At 48.0% G+C, this 20279-nt stretch overlaps 1 protein-coding gene and 1 long non-coding RNA gene across 5 annotated transcripts in view; one reads left to right on the top strand and one right to left on the bottom strand.

The window, feature by feature from the left end:
• Positions 1–2: 2 nt before the first annotated feature.
• 4930473A02Rik (RIKEN cDNA 4930473A02 gene) lies at positions 3–19961 on the top strand. The gene is made up of 9 exons (NR_040348.1): positions 3–98; positions 2829–3062; positions 5968–6129; positions 10836–10910; positions 11317–11399; positions 11510–11613; positions 18687–18816; positions 19194–19391; positions 19635–19961. It is a non-coding gene; the product is annotated as an RIKEN cDNA 4930473A02 gene (long non-coding RNA).
• The window catches only part of Ptpra (protein tyrosine phosphatase, receptor type, A), a 104023-nt gene continuing 93195 nt past the window's right edge, over positions 9452–20279 (bottom strand). For 3 of the 4 annotated variants that reach the window (NM_001355161.1, NM_008980.2, NM_001163688.1), the window contains 7 exons: positions 19589–19682; positions 19255–19331; positions 18669–18803; positions 14142–14267; positions 13910–14061; positions 11420–11555; positions 9452–10358 (listed from right to left, as the gene is read on the bottom strand). In NM_001355161.1, the coding sequence (NP_001342090.1) occupies positions 10284–10358; positions 11420–11555; positions 13910–14061; positions 14142–14267; positions 18669–18803; positions 19255–19331; positions 19589–19682 (795 nt within the window). In that variant the 3' untranslated portion in view covers positions 9452–10283. The remainder of the gene's footprint in view (positions 10359–11419; positions 11556–13909; positions 14062–14141; positions 14268–18668; positions 18804–19254; positions 19332–19588; positions 19683–20279) is intronic. The other variant, XM_006498990.4, reaches the window with a different exon arrangement.

The raw sequence follows: 20279 nt of genomic DNA, 5'->3' as shown, positions 1-20279 counted from the left end.
GCCCGGAAGTGGCCGCGGAGCACCACGGGAGCCTCCTGTCCTCGTCCCTGTTGGGCGGAGCTCTTGCTGTCTGGTCCAATGCACGTCCGGACTCTCGGGTAGAGTGGGAGGGGTCGAGGGGCACCTTGGAGACCCACAGCTTGCTGGGCTGCGTCGCCCGCTAAAGACAGCTACACCGCAGGACGCTCTGCCCACTTGTTCACAAGTTTGGACACCGTCCCAAGTGTGTGGCTCTGGGGCTCTCTGGCCCGCCGATGGCCTGTCTACCCTCCCAGACCTGATGCAAGAAATTTGGAGTTCCTGGCTACTTTAAACTTTAGATTTGCAAACCATTTCCTTGCACTGCACTGCCCTGCTGTGGTCTTGGGGGAGCTCTGCAGTTGCCAGAGTTCTCAGTATCAGTGACAACTTGTTCTCAACTGGGCGACCTGTGAGGTGACCCTTGTCCTCTTCCACCTGACCCGGGGTCTTCCCACCTCGAGACTACTCTTATTTATGAAGTACAATTTCCTCTCCAACTGAAGAGAAACAGCAGTGCAGCAGGGCAGAGAGCATCTGTCTCAGAAGTAGCTCGTTCCCCTCTGCCTCTCCAGCAAGGAGAGTTGTTGGAAATCAGAAGCTGACCCGAGTACTGGGGAACTGAACTTTCACCCCACTCATTAGTATTGTCTAGACCAGATTCTGCAGAGAACACCAGGCCATGGTCCTGCACTTCCAGGACACTTGGGAGTGTCTGAGGAGCCAGGACTGGGTGCAATAACAGACATTTTCTCAGAAGAGAACAGAGGCTGCTTAAACCCTGCTCTCAACTTCCAGGCTTGGTGGAGGCCCAGTCTGCACTTTCTTTCTCTCAGTCAGGCTTTGGAGATGAGATGCCAGAGTGTACTCTGGAGTCCTGGGGGCAAGCTGGTGACAGGTTTTCCTCCAGGGTTCCGGCCATAAGACCATTGCTGGGCCCTGGAGGATCCAGGATGGATGGTCTGTGGAAACCAGGGCATTACTGCTGCCCTACCCTGGAGTACCACAGGGTTGCTCCGAATGTCAGGGAACCTGACACTCCCACCCTGTTTTTGTTTTTGTTTTGTTTTTTGGCAGGGTCTCACTAGATAGCTCTGTCTAGCCTGGAACTTACAGTGTAGATCAGGCTCACAGAGATCCACCTGCCACTGCCTCCTAAATTCTGGCATTAAAGGCATATGCCACCATACCTGTCCTAACCCTTTCTTCTTCAGGGTCACCCTAGACAACCGGCAACTCATCTCAGATAACTTAAGTGTCTAGGCCAAGAGAATATTCTAGGGTATGGGCCATTTCCCTAGAGGCTCCCTAACCTTGCTGGCTCTGAAGTCCTCTCGCTAGTCAGGTGCACCCATCCTTTTAGAAGGTTTCATAAATGTAAGAGATTTAGATCTAAGGTAGATGAAAGTGTGGAGTCACTCTGAGTAGATAATGCTACAGAACTAGAAGGCAGGTTTTCTGCCCTCTTTCTTTGGCCTGATGGGGATGTGGACTGGTATGCAGTGGTGATGAAAGTAACTGTTTCCATTCACTGACCCTCCCTGCTAAAGTGGCAAGATAGAATTGTTGAGGGCAGAAGCCAGGAAAGGAGGCTTTTCTGGGCACTTCATGGGTAGAGGCACAGAGCTGGAGGGACGGAAGCCTCCTCATTTACCAAGGGGTAAACTATGAATGAGGTGATTCCAGGTGACTGTAGGACCCTATTCAGATGGTTCCTGGATTTAACGATCAGGCCATTCTATTTCCTCTGGTGTCAAATCCAGTGATATCTTTAAAACAAAAACCCTCAAACAGGGTCTTTCTTATTTGCTGGCCTTATATTTCTAACAAAGCCAAGGCTGGCCTTGAACTTGTAGCAATACCCCTGCATCTACCTCCAGGGTGCTAAGATAGTGTGTGCCACCATACCAAGGTACAGTGATATCTTGAAACAGGGAGGTACAAGTTGCTACTCAAACCCCTTCCCACAATGTTCTATGAACAAATATGAAGTTGCTGTTGGCTTTTAAGGTCACTGGACAAATGCTCCCCCATCTTAGATCTTCCTAGGAATCGGAGGTTGAAACACAAAGCAGAATGGGGCTGGAGAGATGGCTCAGCAGTGAAATCCTGGATTTGGTTTCCAGCATCCACATCAGGTAGCTCAGAATGGCCTGCAACTTCAATTCCTAGGGGTCTAACGCTCTCTTCTGGCTTCTGGGGACACTCACATGCATGTGTACATACGGCACATAAGTAAAAAAAAAACAAAAAACTTTTAAAACCAGATTTAAAAAATAAAATTTCAATGATTTATTTTTCTATGTTCATTGGTGTTTTGCCTGCATGTATGTCTGTGTGAGGGTGTCAGATCCCCTGGAACTGGAGTTACAGACAGACGTTGAGCTACCAGTGGGTGCTAAGAGTCAAACCCAGATCCTCTAGAAGAACAGTCAGAGCTTTTAACCACTGAGCCATCTCTCCAGACAAATAAATCTTTTTCAAAAATTTAAAATGGACCCGCTCATAGGGCAAAGGCATTTTCTGTCAAGCCTGGGGACATGGAGTTAAGCCCTGGAAGCCACATGCTGGAAGGGGAGAACTCCTGCCATTTGTTCTCTGGCCTACACATGTGACATACATGTGCCCGCGTACATGTGTGCACACGCACACACTAAAAAACAAAAATGTAAAATGGCTACCAAATGTTCAAAGCGGTACACAGGCCTTGCCATGAGCTTCTTAACTTCACTAACAGGTTACCATAGAGACATACTGGGAACAAACCCACAAGGAACTTTTTTGGAAATCTCTTTTCTTTTCTCTAACAGGCTGGTCTCAAACTTCTGAGCCTCTTTGTTCCATATCAAGACAGCTGGAATGGCAGCGGTTACCACTATGGCCAGCTCATTCAGTGCTGCAGACTGAACGCAGGGCTCTCTACACACCAAGCAGGCGTTCGGCCAACTGCTATGGCTCCAACCCCATGTTCTGGACTCTAACTAACTTCTTAAGGGCTAAGAAACACCTAAGAGCTAGTTTTGTCCCCTGACCTGGACACTGCGGTGAGTTTACAGAACTTACAATCACCCTGTTTTCTGTAGAAGCTGCCTCAACCATCTTGACATGTTTCAAATGTGTGTTCACTTTCCTCTTCAATGTCCAAGTGCACCAAGCTTGATGGAACGCTGACACAAGTCTAACTGGATCTGTTTTGAATTTGCAAATTGACTCTGCATCTAAATAGATATTTGTTGTGAAAACTTTATTGTGTTGTGTGTGTGTGTGTGTGTGTGTGTGTGTGTGTGTGTGCACATGTGCCATGGGAGGTCCAGGGACAACTTGCTGGAGTGCATTCTTTCCTGGGAATTGGCCTCAGGTTGTCAGGCTTGGTAGCAAGCCCAGATAGTGGTCCACGCTGTCTTCACGTCCCTACTTCTTGGGCTGCATGCTCAAGTTCCTGCCCTTGCAGCCTTGCACCCTTCCTAACCTCAAAAGGAAACTAAGATGGAGATTCCCTGGCTTGCCCAGCTCAGGACTCTGGCCTGAGAACAGGGAGCCCGGCAGCGTGTACAGGGGTCTAAGCGAGTTCAGACTTACTCACATGCAAAACAGTATGGCAAGCTTCACACTAATAGACTCGGCACCAGGACTGGGCCAATATGGACAGAGATGGGCTTAGGTGGGCTGATGCCCACCCAGGGTTGACCTCTCTTGCAAGCACCGCAGCAGAGGTGATTCTCTTTGGGGGCTGTCAGTAGGGGATAATTTTAAGTTTTCTTCATGCTGTGCTCATCCGCAGTCATTTGTAGATCTGGGCACTACTAGCATGGGCTGCTGGAAACACATCGTTGCAGCCCAAGTCTGAGCCAGTGGCTCTGCTCTCACCACCAGCTGTAAACCTCTGGGAGTGGGGTGGGGTAAGAAGAACATTTATAGGGTTAACCAATCTGTACTTGGGCTGAAAACCATATTAAGGTAGGGCCACGCTTGGCATAATGGTGACCAGAGCCATTGGATGGTCAAGTGCACCCAGCTCTAGGAAAGTGACGGGCAGCATAAGAGGTACCACTGTGGGAGCTGGGCATGAGCTTCAGGATGCCTCTAACCCTGCCTTCCTAGAGCTGTCTTATTAGCAGGATCAGGAAATGTATGCTACATCCAGAGAGACACAGACTTTGCTAAGCGTGTGTGTGTGTGTGTGTGTGTGTGTGTGTGTGTGTGTGCATGTATGTATCTATGTATTTTTTTTTGAGACAGGGTCTCACTGTGTAGCTCTAGCTGTCCTGGAACTCAAAGTAGGAAAATGTATGCTATATTAAACTATTCCAAGAAACAGACTCTAATAAATGGATGACTTGTTTTTCGAGACCGGGTCTCATTGTGTAGCTCTGGCTGTCATGGAACTGGATCTGTTGGCTGACCTCAACTTCAGATCCTAGTGTTTTATTTTTCCTGTGTGTACTGGACGGTTTTGTGTGTCAACTCGACACAGGCTGGAGTTATCACAGAGAAAGGAGCTTCAGTTGAGGAAATGCCTCCACGAGATCCAACTGTAAGGCATTTTCTCAATTAGTGATCAAGGGGGAAAGGCCCCTTGTGGGTGGGGCCATTTCTGGGCTGGTAGTCTTGGTTCTATAAGAGAGCAGGTTGAGCAAGCCAGGGGAAGCAAGCCAGTAAGGAACATCCCTCCATGGCCTCTGCATCAGCTCCTGCTCCCTGACCTGCTTGAGTTCCAGTCCTGACTTCTTTCAGTGATGAACAGCAGTATGGAAGTGTAAGCCAAATAAACCCTTTCCTCCCCAACTTGTTTCTTGGTCATGTTTGTGCAGGAATAGAAACCCTGTGTATGTGTGCTTGTCATGTACAAGCACGTCTTCATGCAGACACATGGAGGTCAGAGACCAGTGGGTGTCACCCAAACCCTTATAGGCCTTCTGTATCCATCTTCCTATTAGGGTCACAGGTGTGTTCAGCATAGATATGGTCAACATTTAATGTGGTTTCTGAAGATCTAAACAGGCCGTGTGCTACCTAGTTTTATGTCAACTTGACTGACACAAGCTAGAATTATCTGAAAGGAAGGAAACCTTAGTTGAGAAACTGCCTCCATGAGATCCAGCTGTGTAGCATTTTCTTAATTCTTAATTACAGACAGATGGGGGAGGGCCCAGACCATTGTGGGTAGTGCCACCTTAGACAGGTGGTCCTGGGTTCTGTAAGAAAGCAGGCTGAGCAAGCCATGGGGAGCAAGCCAGCAAGTAAGCAGCATCGCTCCATGGCCTCTGCATCAGCTCCTGCCTCTAGGTTCCTGTCCCAACTTCCTTCCATGAACAGTGTTGTGGAAGTATGACCAGATAAACCCTTTCCTCCCTAGGTTGCTTTGGTCATGGTGTTTCATCACAGCAACAGAAACACCAATGAAGACAGTCCATTTGTATAACAAGCTGTTTTACCTGCTGAACCATTTTTTTTTAAAAAAGGACTTATTTATTATATGTAAGTACACTGTAGCTGTCTTCAGACACTCCAGAAGAGGGCGCCAGATCTCATTACAGATGGTTGTGAATCACCATGTGGTTGCTGGTTGTTGAACTCAGGACCTTCGGAAGAGCAGTCAGTGCTCTTAACTGCTGATCCACCATCTCTCCAGCCCCCACCTGCTGAATCATCTTACCAGCTCTATAATGTTTATTTTATAAAATTAATGAGTGAGTGACTTTATATATATATATATATTTCCTTTCAAAAATCCAAAGAACCATACTCTTTAGGAAAGCTCTGGACTGTTTCTCCTAGTAATGTGAGTCTTTTTAAAGACTTTTTAAAGGCCCATGCTGGCCTCAACCTCACCACGATCCAAGTCCCTCTTAAGTGCTGGAGTTGAAGGCATGTGCCAGCATGTTTTTAAGGACTGTCTGCTGTTCTTTCTTAACAACTCAAATTCACTGTTGTGTCCCATTCAGTAAGACAGGAAAGCCATCTGCTCACCATGGAGCTTCTCCTGATATCAGGACACTAAAATTATGGCACCTGAAGTTGTTTGTGACCAGCTGGGAAAACATGGTCAGCGCTGAACTGAGCTGAGGAGTTGGTGGAGACACATGGTACAAACCCTGGCAGTGGCTGAAGGTGAGTAAGTAGAGTTTGGCAGTGGAATGGCAAATAAGATGCTCCTGTGGAGATAGAACAGAAAAGGGCTGCCCCTGAGCTGTGGCACAGTGGGCGGAGCCCTCAGGTAGAAAGGTAGAAAGAGCTGCTTTAGGAATACTAGTGAGTCAGCCATAGGAACCTGGGGTCAGGGGAGCTGGGGGCGGAGGAAAGCCACAAGCCCACAGAGTCCCACATCCCCTACCTCTTTGGAGGATAACACTGTGATATGGGGGTACAAGTGAACCAGACACAACAGACTCTTGGGTTCAGCACCCAAGCTCCTCTAGTAAGCATGGGTGTAAGAGGCGTGGGAATGGAGGGTGAAAGAAGACAGCAGACTTTTCATGAGCCTGTCACAAGTGAGAAGGAAGCTAAGCTTTGGAAAATGCAGGCTCTCAGCGGCAGCTGATCTGGGAACAGGGCTGACCAGGGGGAGCCAATGAAGTAAGGTGTGAGTAGAAGGCTCTGGGTGTGTGCTGCAGGCTGGCTGCACACTTCCTTCTGAGGAAATGCTTGCCTTCATTCTGACCCTGCCTTCCCCTGACCCGGGACGTAGCTGATGTGCCAGAGTGTCTGTCACGGGTGAACTGGTCACTTTTGCTCTTTTCACACAACTGTGCAATGCAAAACACACCTTTCTCTGGACATAGAGGAGTCCCTTGTAGGGTTTGAGCCCTGATTAAAAAGAAAAGAGGCTGGGCAGTTGTGGCACACACCTTTAATCCCAGCACTTTGGAGGCAGAGGCAGGAGGATTTCTGAGTTCGAGGCCAGCCTGGTCTACAAAGTGAGTTCCAGGACAGCCAGGGCTACACAGAGAAACCCTGTCTTGAAAAACCAAAAAAAAAAACCAAAACAAAACAAAAAAAACCCAAAACCCAACAACAACAAAAAACCCAAAAACCAAAAAACAAACCAACAAAAAACAAACAACAAAAAAAAGAAAAGAAAAGAGAAAGAAAAAAGAGAAAGGTGAAGGAGAGGACGAGGGCTACTTCTGTGGAAGGGAGCAAAGGGCAGAAGTCATTCCTGCTGGGAGACACCTGCTAGCAAGCTGGTGATGTTTAACATTAAGAGCTGCTGATCAAGTCAGCACAGACTGCAGTAGAATCCTGTTAAGGTTACTCTAGTATGCCCTGGTCAAGACTAGCCTTGGCAGAAGAGCAGCCTAGGCTGTTGGTAGGTGGATAGCAGCACACAGAGAGGATTTTCTTAGTGGTGTGTGCATTCACTGAGGTCTTGCTGACCCAATAGGCATATTCCTCCATTGCTGGACTGGGTCACACAAAGCCACACCAGAAGAGGGCATTCTTCATGGGAACTTCCTGATCACTGGTCTTTTAGAGCTCCAGTTCCTAGAGGGACAGAATGACTCCAATGACTTACACTCATTGTAAAGCTGGTCTGTTGTCACATCTTTGCACTCAAAGGTTTCTGGGATTCCTCCTGTACATCCTTCTCTCTTTTTTTTTTTTTTCTTCAAGACAGGGTTTCTCTGTGAGTCCTGGCTGTCCTGGAACTTTTTCTGTAGATCAGGTTGGCCTCAAATTTACAGAGGTTCCCCCTGCCTCTGCCTCCCAAGTGCTGGGATTAAAGGCGTGTGCTACCACTACCTAGCCTCTCTAAAATTTTCTTAGTTAATTAATTTATTTTTCAAGACAGGGTCTCACTATGTAGCCCTAGCTATGCTGGAACTCAGTAATGTAGAACAGGCTATCCTTGAACCCACAGAGCTCCACCAACCTCTGTTTCCAACTGCTGGGATTGAAGGTACGTGCCACTCTGTCCAGCTAAAAACTGTTTTAAATTTATTTTATTTTCTGTGTATGGGTGTTTGTCTGCATGTATGTCTGTGACTCATTTGCTTGACTGGTACCCATGGAAGTCAGAAGAGGGCACTGGATGCCCTGAGTCTGGATGACTGTGAGCCATTATAGGGGTGCTGGAAAAGATCCCAGGTTTTCTCCAAGAACAAGTGCTCTTAACCACTGACATGTCTCTGTCCCATATTTCCTCTTGTACATAAACACCATGAACATGTGGCACACACTAGGCGTCCCTTTCACACCACTCTGTCTGACGTAAAGTCTGCTGACAGCTCCAACTGACCATTCCTTTCTACTCAACTAAATTCTCAGCACTGCTAGGGTCTGGTACAAGTTCCCCCTTTTCCAAGCAGCCCAACAGCCCGTAACTCTGACTGTGCCTCAGTGGGACACACCAGGGGGACCTGCTGGAGCCACTGAAGAGCAGAGGCCATGCCCACCTCCCCACCTTTGCCCTCTGTGACAGCGGGCACACCAGCCTTGCTGAGAAGCTGTTGTAGTGCTGGAGGTGGTGGGAAACCACCATCCTTGCCACCACAAGTGAAGGGCAGCCTTCCACAGGCCTGGGTCCTAGCCCTCGGGGATCAGTGAAAACAGTGAAGGGTGTGGATGGGGCTGCTTGCTTTCTGAGCTTCTACCTACTCCAGACTGGGAGCAGCGGCCTCACTCACTCTCGCCGTGGGGATGAGGCTCACATCCTCCTGACACTGACATCAAAGACGGAAAACCACATAGGTGGAAACCACAGAGGTGGAAAACCACAGAGGTGGCGCACAGCCTCAATTATAGCCCTTGGGAGACAAGAGGCAGGCAGACCTCTGTGAGTTCAAGGCCAGTCTGATCTACAAAGCCAGTTCTAGGTCAGTCCATGCTACACAGTGAGATCCTGTCTCAAGAAACAAAACAGAATAAAGAGAAAGTTAAAATGAAATACGGTCTAGGTTCTAGTTAGTGTCTATAACCCAAGCCCAGTACTCCTATTAAAGATGGTAGAGAATCCCAAATCTTAAACAGCACTGCAGTAGAAATAACAGGACACCCAAACCTGAGAGAGAGAGAGAGAGAGAGAGAGAGAGAGAGAGAATAGCCCTCATAGGGTCATATATTTGAATATTTGGTCTCCAGGTACTGGAGGAAGTGTATCACTGGGGCTGAGCTCTGAAGGTTCTAAAGCCCACGTCCTTCCCAGGCTCTGTCTGTAAGCTCTAAGGTACTGCTTCAGCACCATGACTGCCTGCCTGCTGCCATGCTCCACCATGGTGGTCACAGACCCACCCTCTGAAACCCTGAGTCTCAGATTTACTTTCTTCTATGAGTTGCCCTGGTCAAGGTACTTTATCACAGCAACAGAACAGAGATTAATATACTGTGCCTCAAAAACAAGCCGAAAGGAGAGCCCTAACTCTCGAACAGTAGTGTGCTGTGGCATGTGTGTGCCCACACGTAACACCCATAAATAAATACAACTCCGGAAGAACATTTAAAACTTATTCTGGACAGAAACTAGAGAGGCCAAAATGGCCTCAGCTCAAGCCTGCAGCAGCTCCTCTGTCCCTGGTGTCTCTTTCTGTAGAGAAACTCAGTGAGACCCTTGCTGTCTGTCCCAGGGAGCAAAGCTGGGTGGGTGGCTGGGATAATTATACTTGATAGAAAAGAGGACCTGGAAGACACCAGCCAACAGCAGGGCTAGGAACAACCCAGGAGAGCCCCAGCTTCATAAGACTGCTCTGCCCAAGACAAAGGGACCGATATTTCCTCAGGGAATCAAGAGTGTTTATTACCTGACGATCCCTGCTGTGGTGCCAGAGAGGCGCTCTGGTCTCATTACTCCCCATGCCTGAGGTGGCTGATCTTGGTGGGAGATGAGGGTGGACTGGAGAGGGGAGGGATATTTACAGGACAGGGAGGGGAAGAGGCCTGCCTGGGGACAGGGAGACAACCATTTCCTCAAGAGCTCTGAGAACTTTGTGCTTTGTTTTAGTTGGCACTGAGCTACCTGGAATGAGTCTTAGGTTTATCTTCTTTAGGAAAAGATATTTGAAGCAAGGAACAATCTGGCCCAGTTTCCAGGCTGAGGATTTCATTATATCAACCCAAATATCACACTATTTAATTTCCCAATAAAACACTGGAAAAGGACTATCAGTGCTAACACATTTACATACAAAATCTCCACCTAACAGGTAATAGAAGCCTATGTGCCATTTCTAAAACAGTTATAAGATATATACAATTTTGGGTATATTAACAAAAACAGAATATTACAAAATATTAAAGGCAATTCTCCTGTCTGTGGGCCTTGTCACCTGTCACTTGAAGTTGGCATAATCTGAAAAGGCGTCAATGTACTCCTGTACCACCTTGTAGCAGAATTCATACTGTTCCTGGAACACAGGCAGAGGCAGGAAAAACCAGTTAACAGAGGATTGCTGAAGCCCCTGCCCCCTTTCTAAAAGACATGTCACTCTGTATCCTTGGCTGGCCTGGAACTCCCTATATAGACCAGGCTATCTTAGAACTCTCTTAGACCTGCCTACTTCAGCCTCCTGAGTGCTGGGAATAAAGGTGTGCACCACCATGCTGGCTTAGCAGACCCAGTTTTTAAAGTGGAAAATGGGGAGGAAAAAGGATGTTTTTGGACTATAGTAGATCTTCTACAGGCAGGGCTGACCAGACATGTGAGGGCAGTCCAAGGTCCTGCAGGTCAGATGTAGGTGTGCCAGGCTGAACACATGGCATCTAGGGTGGTACTCAGCTTGCCCAGGCTGCTAGGCTGACATGAATCCTAACATCCAAAGCTTTATCTCCTCTCAAATCTCCTAAAACTAACATTTCCCCTCAAACCTTTCTAACTTAACAAGATTCGGGAAAACCTTTGTGGATACAGAGACTGTCAAGAGTCAGACTTCTGAACAGGAAAGCCAAGCAAAATTAAGGTAGGCACTTCTGTTCACTCCTTACCAGAACTCAAAGTAGAGTGTATGTGTGTGACGTATGTGGGTGATATTTGGATACGTAGGAAGTCTTCAATTGCTCTCTATCCATTCCCTGGAGAGAGGGTTTCTTACTGAACCAGAAGATGGCTGTTTCAGCTAGACTGGCTTGTTCAGTGAGCTCTTGGGATCTGCTGTGCCCTCAATATTGGGGTTACAGGTGCATACACCCCATCTAGTTTTGTATATAGGTATTGGGGGGGGGTCTGAACTCAAATTTTTTGTGCTTTCAAAGCAAGTCCTGTTACCCACTGAACTATCTCCCAGCTCCCAGGGACTTCCTTCTAATCTCTTCTATTTCTTCTGGTTATTCTTCTGCTGTGTTCCCACTCTGGCCCTGCTTCCCAAGACACTCCCTGTCTTTTGAGTCTGCGGAGCTCCCTGAAGGCTTGCTCCTGACAGGGAAGAGCTACGGATAGTGTACCGACACAGGTAAAGACATGGAAGCTTACCAGTGTCTGGACCATGTGTGGCCTCTGCAGCCGCAGGCTCTTGACAGTTTGGAAGACATCTAAAATTCCTTCTGCTTTCACACGTTCCAGGACTGTGCTCAAGGCACAGAAGGTTCCTGTCCGTCCTGCCCCGGCACTGAAACAGAGCAGATACACTTACCACACCTGCTGCCTGAAGCTGTCCATTCTGAGGGGTGAGTTTGCTGAGGAGGAGCAGGCTGAGGCTGACTCTGGGAAGGTATCAGTGGGACAGGACACCCGTGCTCACCTCTGCTGCCCTTCCTGTGTGCACTGAGCATGTGCCTGTGGGACCACTGTGACAACTTTTACACACCCTGCCAGCCTGACTCCTTGCTGTCTGCACACGATGACTAGTTGTCTCCACCAGCTCTGACTCAAACTTTCTGCGCTGGTGCTTTGCTGACTTCTTTCCATTCTTTCTAAGGAATCCAAACTTCCCTCTTGACATGATCCATTTTGACCAGTATTACCAGTTGATTCCCTTAGGGAACACTAAGTACCTGTTCCATGGCAGGACGCTCAGGACAGGCTCTCTGAAGGGATGCTGTGTGCAGACACCAACGTGGCTGCTCTCTGAAACAAGTTCTAAGGGGGAGGGGGTGCGGACAAAGTGTGTACCTGGATTTGGTACATAAGGAAAGGGAGATCGGTAGCTTTGAGATCAGAGCCCAGGAGAATGCTGGGGACACTTAGCTCACTGGCCTGGCGAGGAGACCTCACATCACACTGTGCCCTGTTGGGATTCTAGTTTGGAGTGGGCCAGTCTTACTGATTTCTTTTGTAAAAATGTGCAGGCTGCAGGGTGTGGGGCATGCATAAGCCATAGAGTACACACGGAGGTTAGGAGACAACCTTTGGAAGTCGGTTGTTGAGGCAGACACTTGGTTTTTCCCACTGCATAGTTAACACCATGATAGTTGGCCCGAGAGCTTCTGGCCACCTCTTCTGCCTCAGCCTCCCATCTCACTGTTGGAGGGCTGGCATCAGAGTGCTGGGGTTCCACATCTGGCTTTTTATGTGGGTCCTGGGGATAAGACTTGGGCTGTCAGGCTTGCGTAGCAAGTGCTTTTACCAATGGAACCATCTCTCTGACCCAAAGTCAAACTTCTTTTAAAAGATTTTAAGGTTCCTGTGCTAATAATTGGGTGTGTGTGGGGGGTGGGGTGGGGAGAGCAGGAAAGCCAGTATGGTAGGGAAGGTAGCTTTGACTGAGGAGCTGTGGGGGAGGGAGTAATATCTGGGCTCTGAGAAGACAGGCGGGTAGAACAGGATTTACTGATGGCTCAGATATGATGTGGAGAATGAGAAAACAGAACAGTTCTCAGGCTTCTTGTAAGTTAAGCCTTAACTCTTAAGAGCTAAGCGTCACCCAGAGGAGGTGTCCCGTGTCTTTAATCCAAACACTTTGGGAGGCAGAGATAGGTGTCTCTCTGTAAGTCTGAGGCCAGCCTGATCTATATAGTAAGACCCTGTGTCTCAAACACAAAACTGAAACCAAAGAGAGAGGCCTGGAGAGGGCTCAATGGTTAAGAGCACTGACTGCTCTTGCAGAGGACCTACGTTTCATCCCTGGTACCCACATGACAGCTCACAACCACCTGTAATTCTAGTGCCAGGGGATCTGATGCCTTTTTCTGGCCTCCTTGGGCACCAGACATACAGTTGGTGCAAAGGCATAAATGTAGATAAAACACCCTTACTAAAAAAATAAAAATTAAGACAATAAGAGAGGTAAGCAGGAGTGTAAAGGACAGAGATTTAAAGGAGATTTGGGAAAAAGATCATGAGTGATGACTTAAATCTTAAGCATCAGATATCTGTGTTGAAATGCTAGGAGCAATATGGAGTTTAAGGGAGAGTTTGAACCAGAGACCAAGACTCAGCAGTGGATATTACAAGCAAGGGAATTTAGATGGGCTACCTGGAGGCACTGTCTATTGAACTAGGGAAAAAACACTGGGCTACAGATAGAGTAGAACAGCATAGGCACAGAGACTTGTGTCCAGTGTGAAAAGCCTTTGTGAGCAGCCATCTTGAGGCCACAGGTAGTTCTGATTGGCGTGGGGGACTGTAATGGAATACCAGGATACACAATGTCACTAAGGATTAGGGCTGAAACCCAGGGAGCATTCTTGACTTGTCTTCTTGTCTTCTTCTAGTCTTAGTCTCATTGATTTTTCTCCCCCTCAAATCATTTTCAAAATACTCTCTGCTCTTTTCCCATGCCACATTACCTAACTGGTCTCTCTAGCGTTGGCCTCCTTTGCTGCTCCCGTCACTGTCCCATGCTCTTCTCAAGATGTGAATATGCCCACTTCCTCAGCACACACTGCAGAATTCAAACTCTAGGATCCCGATTACCCAGTTGTCTGGATGACCCAGCACCACAGTGCTCAGCACTGTCTCTGACTGACCCCCCCAGCCCCACCCCTTTCTGGTCCCTCCTGAGGGGGACAGGGTCAGCAGTACCTGCAGTGCACAGTGATGGGATGGTTCCCCGACTGCTGCTGCTGCTTCTGCACTGCTGCAATGATGTTGATCATGCCCTTGCCGTCGCTGGGGATGCCCACCTCAGGCCAGCCGTGGAAGTGGAACTGCCGGATTTGCCGACTCTTGTTCTCCTTTGGAAGAAGGGTGATCAGGGACACAGTGGAAGACCTGCTCTTCCTGGGGGAGCTGCCCCACCCGGTTCCCACCTCACCCTGGTGTTGGTGACCAGGAGGTCTCGGACAGTGTAGCTTTCACATTCCTCCTCCTTCTTCAGCTCAACTGTGATGTCTCCATAGGACACCAGGCCATCAGATGGCCAGTACTGGGCACACTTCTCCTGGAGGAGCAAGAGGGAGAGGAGTGCGAGGTCAGGGGCTAGAATCTCTGTGTGGGAGAGCAGCAGTTGTGCCCATAAGTAGCTTGGCTCCTCACCGCACAGAGACCTGTTCCTCTGACATTTATATTTATGTACATTTATGTATGACTGCTTTGCCTGCATGTACGTATGTGTACCACCTGTGTGCCTGGGACTTACTGTATAGTCTTGGCTGGCCTGAAATTCTACTAAGTACCCCAGGTTGGTCTTGAAACTCACAGAGATCTACCCTTCTGCCTCCCAAGTGCTGAGATTAAAGATGTGAACCACCATGCTGGGCCCACCGTGTCCTCTTTGCCTTTTAATTTGTAAACAGTTAAAGGGACACCTGCAGGTTGCTAACTTGAGCATTCCCATCCTTGTGAGTGGGTAGAACAAGACAATACCATCAGACATTATAAAAGAATTACATATTAAGGGCTTGGTATGATGGCTCATGACTATAACCCCAGCACTGGGAAAGCAGAGGCAAAGAGGACTGTGAGTTCAAGACTACCTTGAGTTTCAAAGTAAGATTTGTCTCAAAACCCCCACCCACCCACCCATCAAACTAATAAATAGGTACTGAAGATCACACCTAGCAGCTTTAGGTCATAAAATCAGTTACTCACAGGGGAGGAGGCAGAAGATAAAGACGGCCCTCCAAGCTGGGCTGGGGAAGGAGGATGTAGCCCTTTTGGCTGGCTGATGGGAACAGTGGGTTAAGGTAGTTTTATTTGGTCCCGACTGAACCCGGGCTGTAGACTAATGCTATATGATGAGTTTGAAGGTGAAAAAGCTAGCGCAGGGAGGAGTGTAAGGTGTGTGAGGCATGAAATACATTCGGCCATGTGACAGAACTGGGATTTAATGAAATGTATGAAGAGACACTATATAGATCCTTACAGTTGTGACACTGATGTCTGGGGTTACGCTCACTTAGGAATTCCTCAGTCTGTGAAGGTAACAGGATTCTTCATTTAATCTAGGTCTTCATGTGGTCTCAACAACAAAAATCAATGTAGTTTGGAGTTAGAAACAAAACAAAGTCAAACTCTGAGAGAGAGAGAGAGATTGAGAATGTCAGAGGGACAGTACAAGCAGAGGCAGCCTCTTGGCAGTGGCAGCGTGGTGGTGACAGCTGTTACAGCTGAGCCAGTGTCTGATGGCTGTGGAGCTGACAGAGGCAACGAACTGAGGGACAAGAACCTTTTTTAGGGGACAAAATTCGAGTCTAAGGAGTCTAGGTAGCGAGAAGGCCCAGGCTACAGATGCCTAGGGACCCTGCTGGGAACAAGGTGCAAGGGCAAAGCTAGTGATTAGGCCACAGAGAACGCATGGCCGAGGAGAACATCAGACTCCTGCCTCAAAGACAGAGCCTGGGACTGACTCTAGAAACCAAGGCTGTTCAGTTTGTAGAAGGAGCTGAAAATACAGAGAGTAGGGTGAAGTAAGGGTGTGACAGACAGGGTAGGGATGGTGTACTTACCCATAATCCCAGTGTTTGGGATGGTGAGGCACAAGGGCCTTCACTATTCTGTTCTCTCCTCTCTCTCTCTCCCTCCCTCCCTTCCTCCCCCTCACAGAGATAGAGTCTCACAATGTCTCTGCATAGTTCTGGCTGCCCTGGAACTCACTATGTAGATCTGATTGGTCTTGAACTCAGCCGAGCTCCTCCTGCCTCTCTGTGCCTGGAGCACTGGGATTAAAGGCATATGCCACCACCTCTGTTCAAAGGATGCTTATTTAAAAGCCAGGCTGGGAAACAGTGTAAGACTTTCAGAAACAAACAGGGCTGGGGATGTAGCTATGTTATTGAGCACATTCGAAGCCCTAGGTTTGTTCCCCAACATAGAAAAAACGAGGCATGGTGGTATATACTTGTAATCCCAGCACTCAGGAGTGGTGGGAGCACGAGGATCAGAAGTTTAGGTTAGCCTTGCTACACAGTGGATTTGAGGCCATCCTGACATACATGAGATCCTGTCTGTATATACATAAATAAGTGAGATGGGGAGGAAGGGCTGAACCAAGTTTTAGCTGTCAGCACTAAATATTCCTAATATTTACTGTACAAATTTGTTTTGTTTTAATTGGAATCTCCACAAACTCAAACAGGATTTACAACAAGGAGTGGCAGAGTTATTACACTTATATTTTAAAAAAAGATACCATTTAGCTGCTACATGAAGAACTAAGGTTTGGGCAGCACACAGAGTGGTGTCAGGCTCCCTAGGGTGAGGCCCTGAGTGGATGGGCTGCATGGAAGGCAGCACTACTGTCCACGTGACTGCACCTCTTCATGTCAGAGATAACAGAGAGCAGCAGTGGGCAAACTGTCGAGTGTTCAGAAGCTGCCAGGGCTCAGCCACAGACTCCCAGGCTGCACGCTGGGGCCAGGAAGAACTCAGAGAGGAAGGTAACGCTAGACTTGTGACCTGAGCAAATGGGTTAAAGGTGCACTTTCGCCAGGAAGTGGTGGCGCACGCCTTTAATCCCAGCACTCGGGAGGCAGAGGCAGGCGGATTTCTGAGTTCGAGGCCAGCCTGGTCTACACAGAGAAACCCTGTCTCGAAAAACAAACAAACAAACAAACAAGTGCACTTCCTTATTTAGATGGGTTCAGAGTTGAGTGGATGAGTGATGACCCTTTTATCTAAGTGCTGGGATTATAGGCTTGTGCCTCTTGCTTGTTTATAAAAGAATTAGTAAACATTTATTGTGTGTGGGTATGAATGTGCCATGGGGTTCATATGGAAGTCAGAGAACAGCACCTTTACCTACTGAATCATCTCACCCCAGAGGGCTTGTAAGAAATATACAGCCAGGCGTGGTGGCGCACTCCTTTAATCCCAGCACTTGGGAGGCAGAGGCAGGCAGATTTCTGAGCTCGAGGCCAGCCTGGTCTACAGAGAGAGTTCCAGGACAGCCAGGGCTGCACAGAGAAACCCTGTCTCAAGAAAACAAACAAACAAAAAAAAACCCCAAAAAACAAATTAGACTTGTCAAAGGTAAAAATTTAACTGGTGTTTTTGTATATGTGTGTGTGTGCATGTGTATTATGTGTCAATGTGCACAGGAGGAGGCTTGAAGAAGGGCACCACATGTCATTTTACTCTTCCCTTGTTCTGTGAGGCAAGGTCTCTCCCTGAACCCAGGCTTTCATTTTCTCAGTGAGGATGGAAACTAGAAAGGCCCAAAAATCCTGTCTCTGCCCACTGGAGGCAGGGTTATAGGACTGTGCGGAATTCTTGGCTTATTACATGTTGTTGGGATTCAAAGCTGGTCTCCTGGCTGCATCAAGCATTAACTGCTGAGCCATCTCTCAAGCATTTCCAAGGATCTTTGGTGAACATCCTAAGTCTTCTCTAAGGTGTAGAAGTAACTGATACCAGGCCACACTAGCTTCTCCGTCTACTGATTCTGAACCTTGCTGAACGATGCTCCAGGGACAGTGAGTCACCAACTGCACCAGTGCACAGACTTGATACAAAGAGGCTTCCAAAAATCAGCACTATGGCAATGCAGCCTGAAGTAAGGGATAGACCTGATATTCTGAAATAGGGCGTGCCCTGAAATCGTGAGGCTGCACTACCAGGAACAGAGAGTGGGGGGCAATTTCCTACGCTGAGGAACTGATCTAGGGCATTTCTGAGGTCTCTGCATAGTCAGAACCCCAGACAATGCTACTTTTAAATGGGCTTTAAGTCCTTTTTTTTCTTTAAAAAAAAAAAAAAAAAAGAATGACCATAAACATGGGCTGGCCCAGCAATGGGGCCCTTCTCTTCTTATCTCTAGTTCAGAGAACACCTCTTGCTAATGATTCTTCTTCTTCTTCTTTTTTTTTTGAGTTAGGGTCTCATTGAGATAGGGTCTCACTGTATAGCCTTGGCTGGCCTGGAACTCCCTGTATAGCCCAGGGGCCTCAATTTCATATAGATAGATCCTGCTATCTCTGCTTCCACAGTGCTGGGATTAAAAGTGTGTGCCTCCATACCTGGCCTTAAATTCTTTTGTTTTTTAAAATTTGTTTTTCTTTTACTTTGTATTTCTTAAATGTCCCTGTCTGCTCTTGTGTAGTAATTATCAAAGGTGACCGTGTCTGAAGGACACTCAGATGCTTCTACCTCAGAGGCCTGGCCTGGCCCCACCGGGGAGGTAGGATGAGGAGGGTGTGTGCGAGGCTGGTCTGAGGGCTGGATACAGGACAAAAGTGCAATGGTGGGGGACGTCTGGAATCACCTGGAGGTTCAGGAAGAAGCTGAGGCCAGCTTAGACACCAACTGCTGCTGCTGTGCCAGAGCAGCATCGAAGATTCAAACATACCTTACGGTTGCCCCCAACCTTCTTGTTTCTCATAGCCCAGCATCTTCCTGAACTCACCTGGCCTCTCTCTTCCAGTTCTGTCAGCATTACGATAGAACAGGACTTCCACTCCCAGATCATTCGCCAGAAGTCCTCAATCGTGTGGAGAAGAGGGCCCTGGCTGGCAATGTAGGAGTCTTTCTGCCGGTATCCCTGTATGGGTCAGGTAATCACAGAGGTGGTTTGTCAACAAGGGGTGAGTGTAAAAGACAGGCTTATCTGGAATGGAGGAAGAGGAGCCCTTTGAAGTGATAGGGACTTCTCAGAGCTAGACAGATTCCACAAAGAGCTCTCTTTTGAGGAAGGATCATAGCAGGGGAAGGGAAGCAGGGGCAGGGGGGTGGGTAGAAGAGCAGAAACAGGAAAGATGAGGCGCTTTAGATGCTTGGGTGTGACTATGCTGTAAGGTTCGCCTCTAGAAATATGTAGCACGTTTCTTTTACATTGTATTCTTTGTGGCCAGACAGGCCTAGTGCTCAGGGTGGGCAGGCGGCAATGAACTTAGGAGCTGTTGATTGACTCATAGATGTTCTTCTCAAGTAGGCATGTGAGGGAGGCACTGGAAGTTCCGTGGACACACACGGGGACATAATCCACCACTTACATCAATGAAGGATGCGTTCACATAGTCTGTGTTCTCTTCGCCTCGTTTGACTGGAATGATCACTCTGTTAAATTCATCTGCAAGGAGGACAACGAATGGCTTGCAGCTCACCAACACTCACTCCTCTTATCAAGCTCGTAAGTCAGTGGGGCAAAGACAGCAATGTTCCTTTGGCTTTTGTGCCTTTTTATTTCCTGAAACCACTAAAGAACTGAGAGAATCAGAGGCAGTGCTGTGACTCTTGACTTCAGGCCAATCGCAAGGCCCGAGGAGCTGGAGTGTGCGGGAACTGGGGGCTGAAGCAGTGAGCCTGGGGGAGGGGAGGAGAACTTACATGGAATGATCTGTAAAACCCGGTTCTTCTTCATGTTGGCTGGAAGGTTTCCCGTGCGCATCTTGTCATTCTGGATTTTGATTGAAGTTAATTTCTGAATGAAGAAAGAAGAGTGACTATTGCTCCCAGTGAAGAACCTGAGAGACTCCCGCCACTCACTAAGACCACACCTCCAGGCCCCGACCTTCTTCCCTACAGTGCTCGGCTCCATTTCCAAATGTCATTTCTGGCTTTAAGTTTAGTAAGGAGTCAAAAGAATGTTTGAGAAGCAACACCTTCTAGGCTCCTGTGGAACTTCCTGAGATTCCTCTAACCCTGAATTTTCTGGGCCACTTTTCTGCCATTTAGAAAAATATTCAAATTCTATTCTTTCTTCCTGGTTCTGAGGTTGTTTCCTTGTCTGCTTGGGTATGTTCCTTAATGTATGCATGTGGAGCCCAGAGGTTGAGGTTGGTGACCTATACTCTCTACCGTACTTTTTGAGACAGGGTCCTCTCACAGAGCCTGGAGTTTGCTGTTGCAGTTAGCTGGCTGATTGGCCAGTGTCTGTCCCTTTTCCTGGCTGTTTCCCCAATAGTGGGGTTACGGGCACACCCCATCATGCAGTTTTCATAAGGGTGCTGGACATCCAAACTCGAGTTGTCAAGCTTGTGCAGCATCCCAGCGAATCAAGTATACACTGCAGTGCAAT

This window comes from Mus musculus, chromosome 2 (assembly GCF_000001635.26).
Source record: "Mus musculus strain C57BL/6J chromosome 2, GRCm38.p6 C57BL/6J".
Taxonomy (NCBI): Eukaryota; Metazoa; Chordata; class Mammalia; order Rodentia; family Muridae; genus Mus; species Mus musculus.
This window is presented reverse-complemented; position numbering and strand designations above follow the sequence as displayed.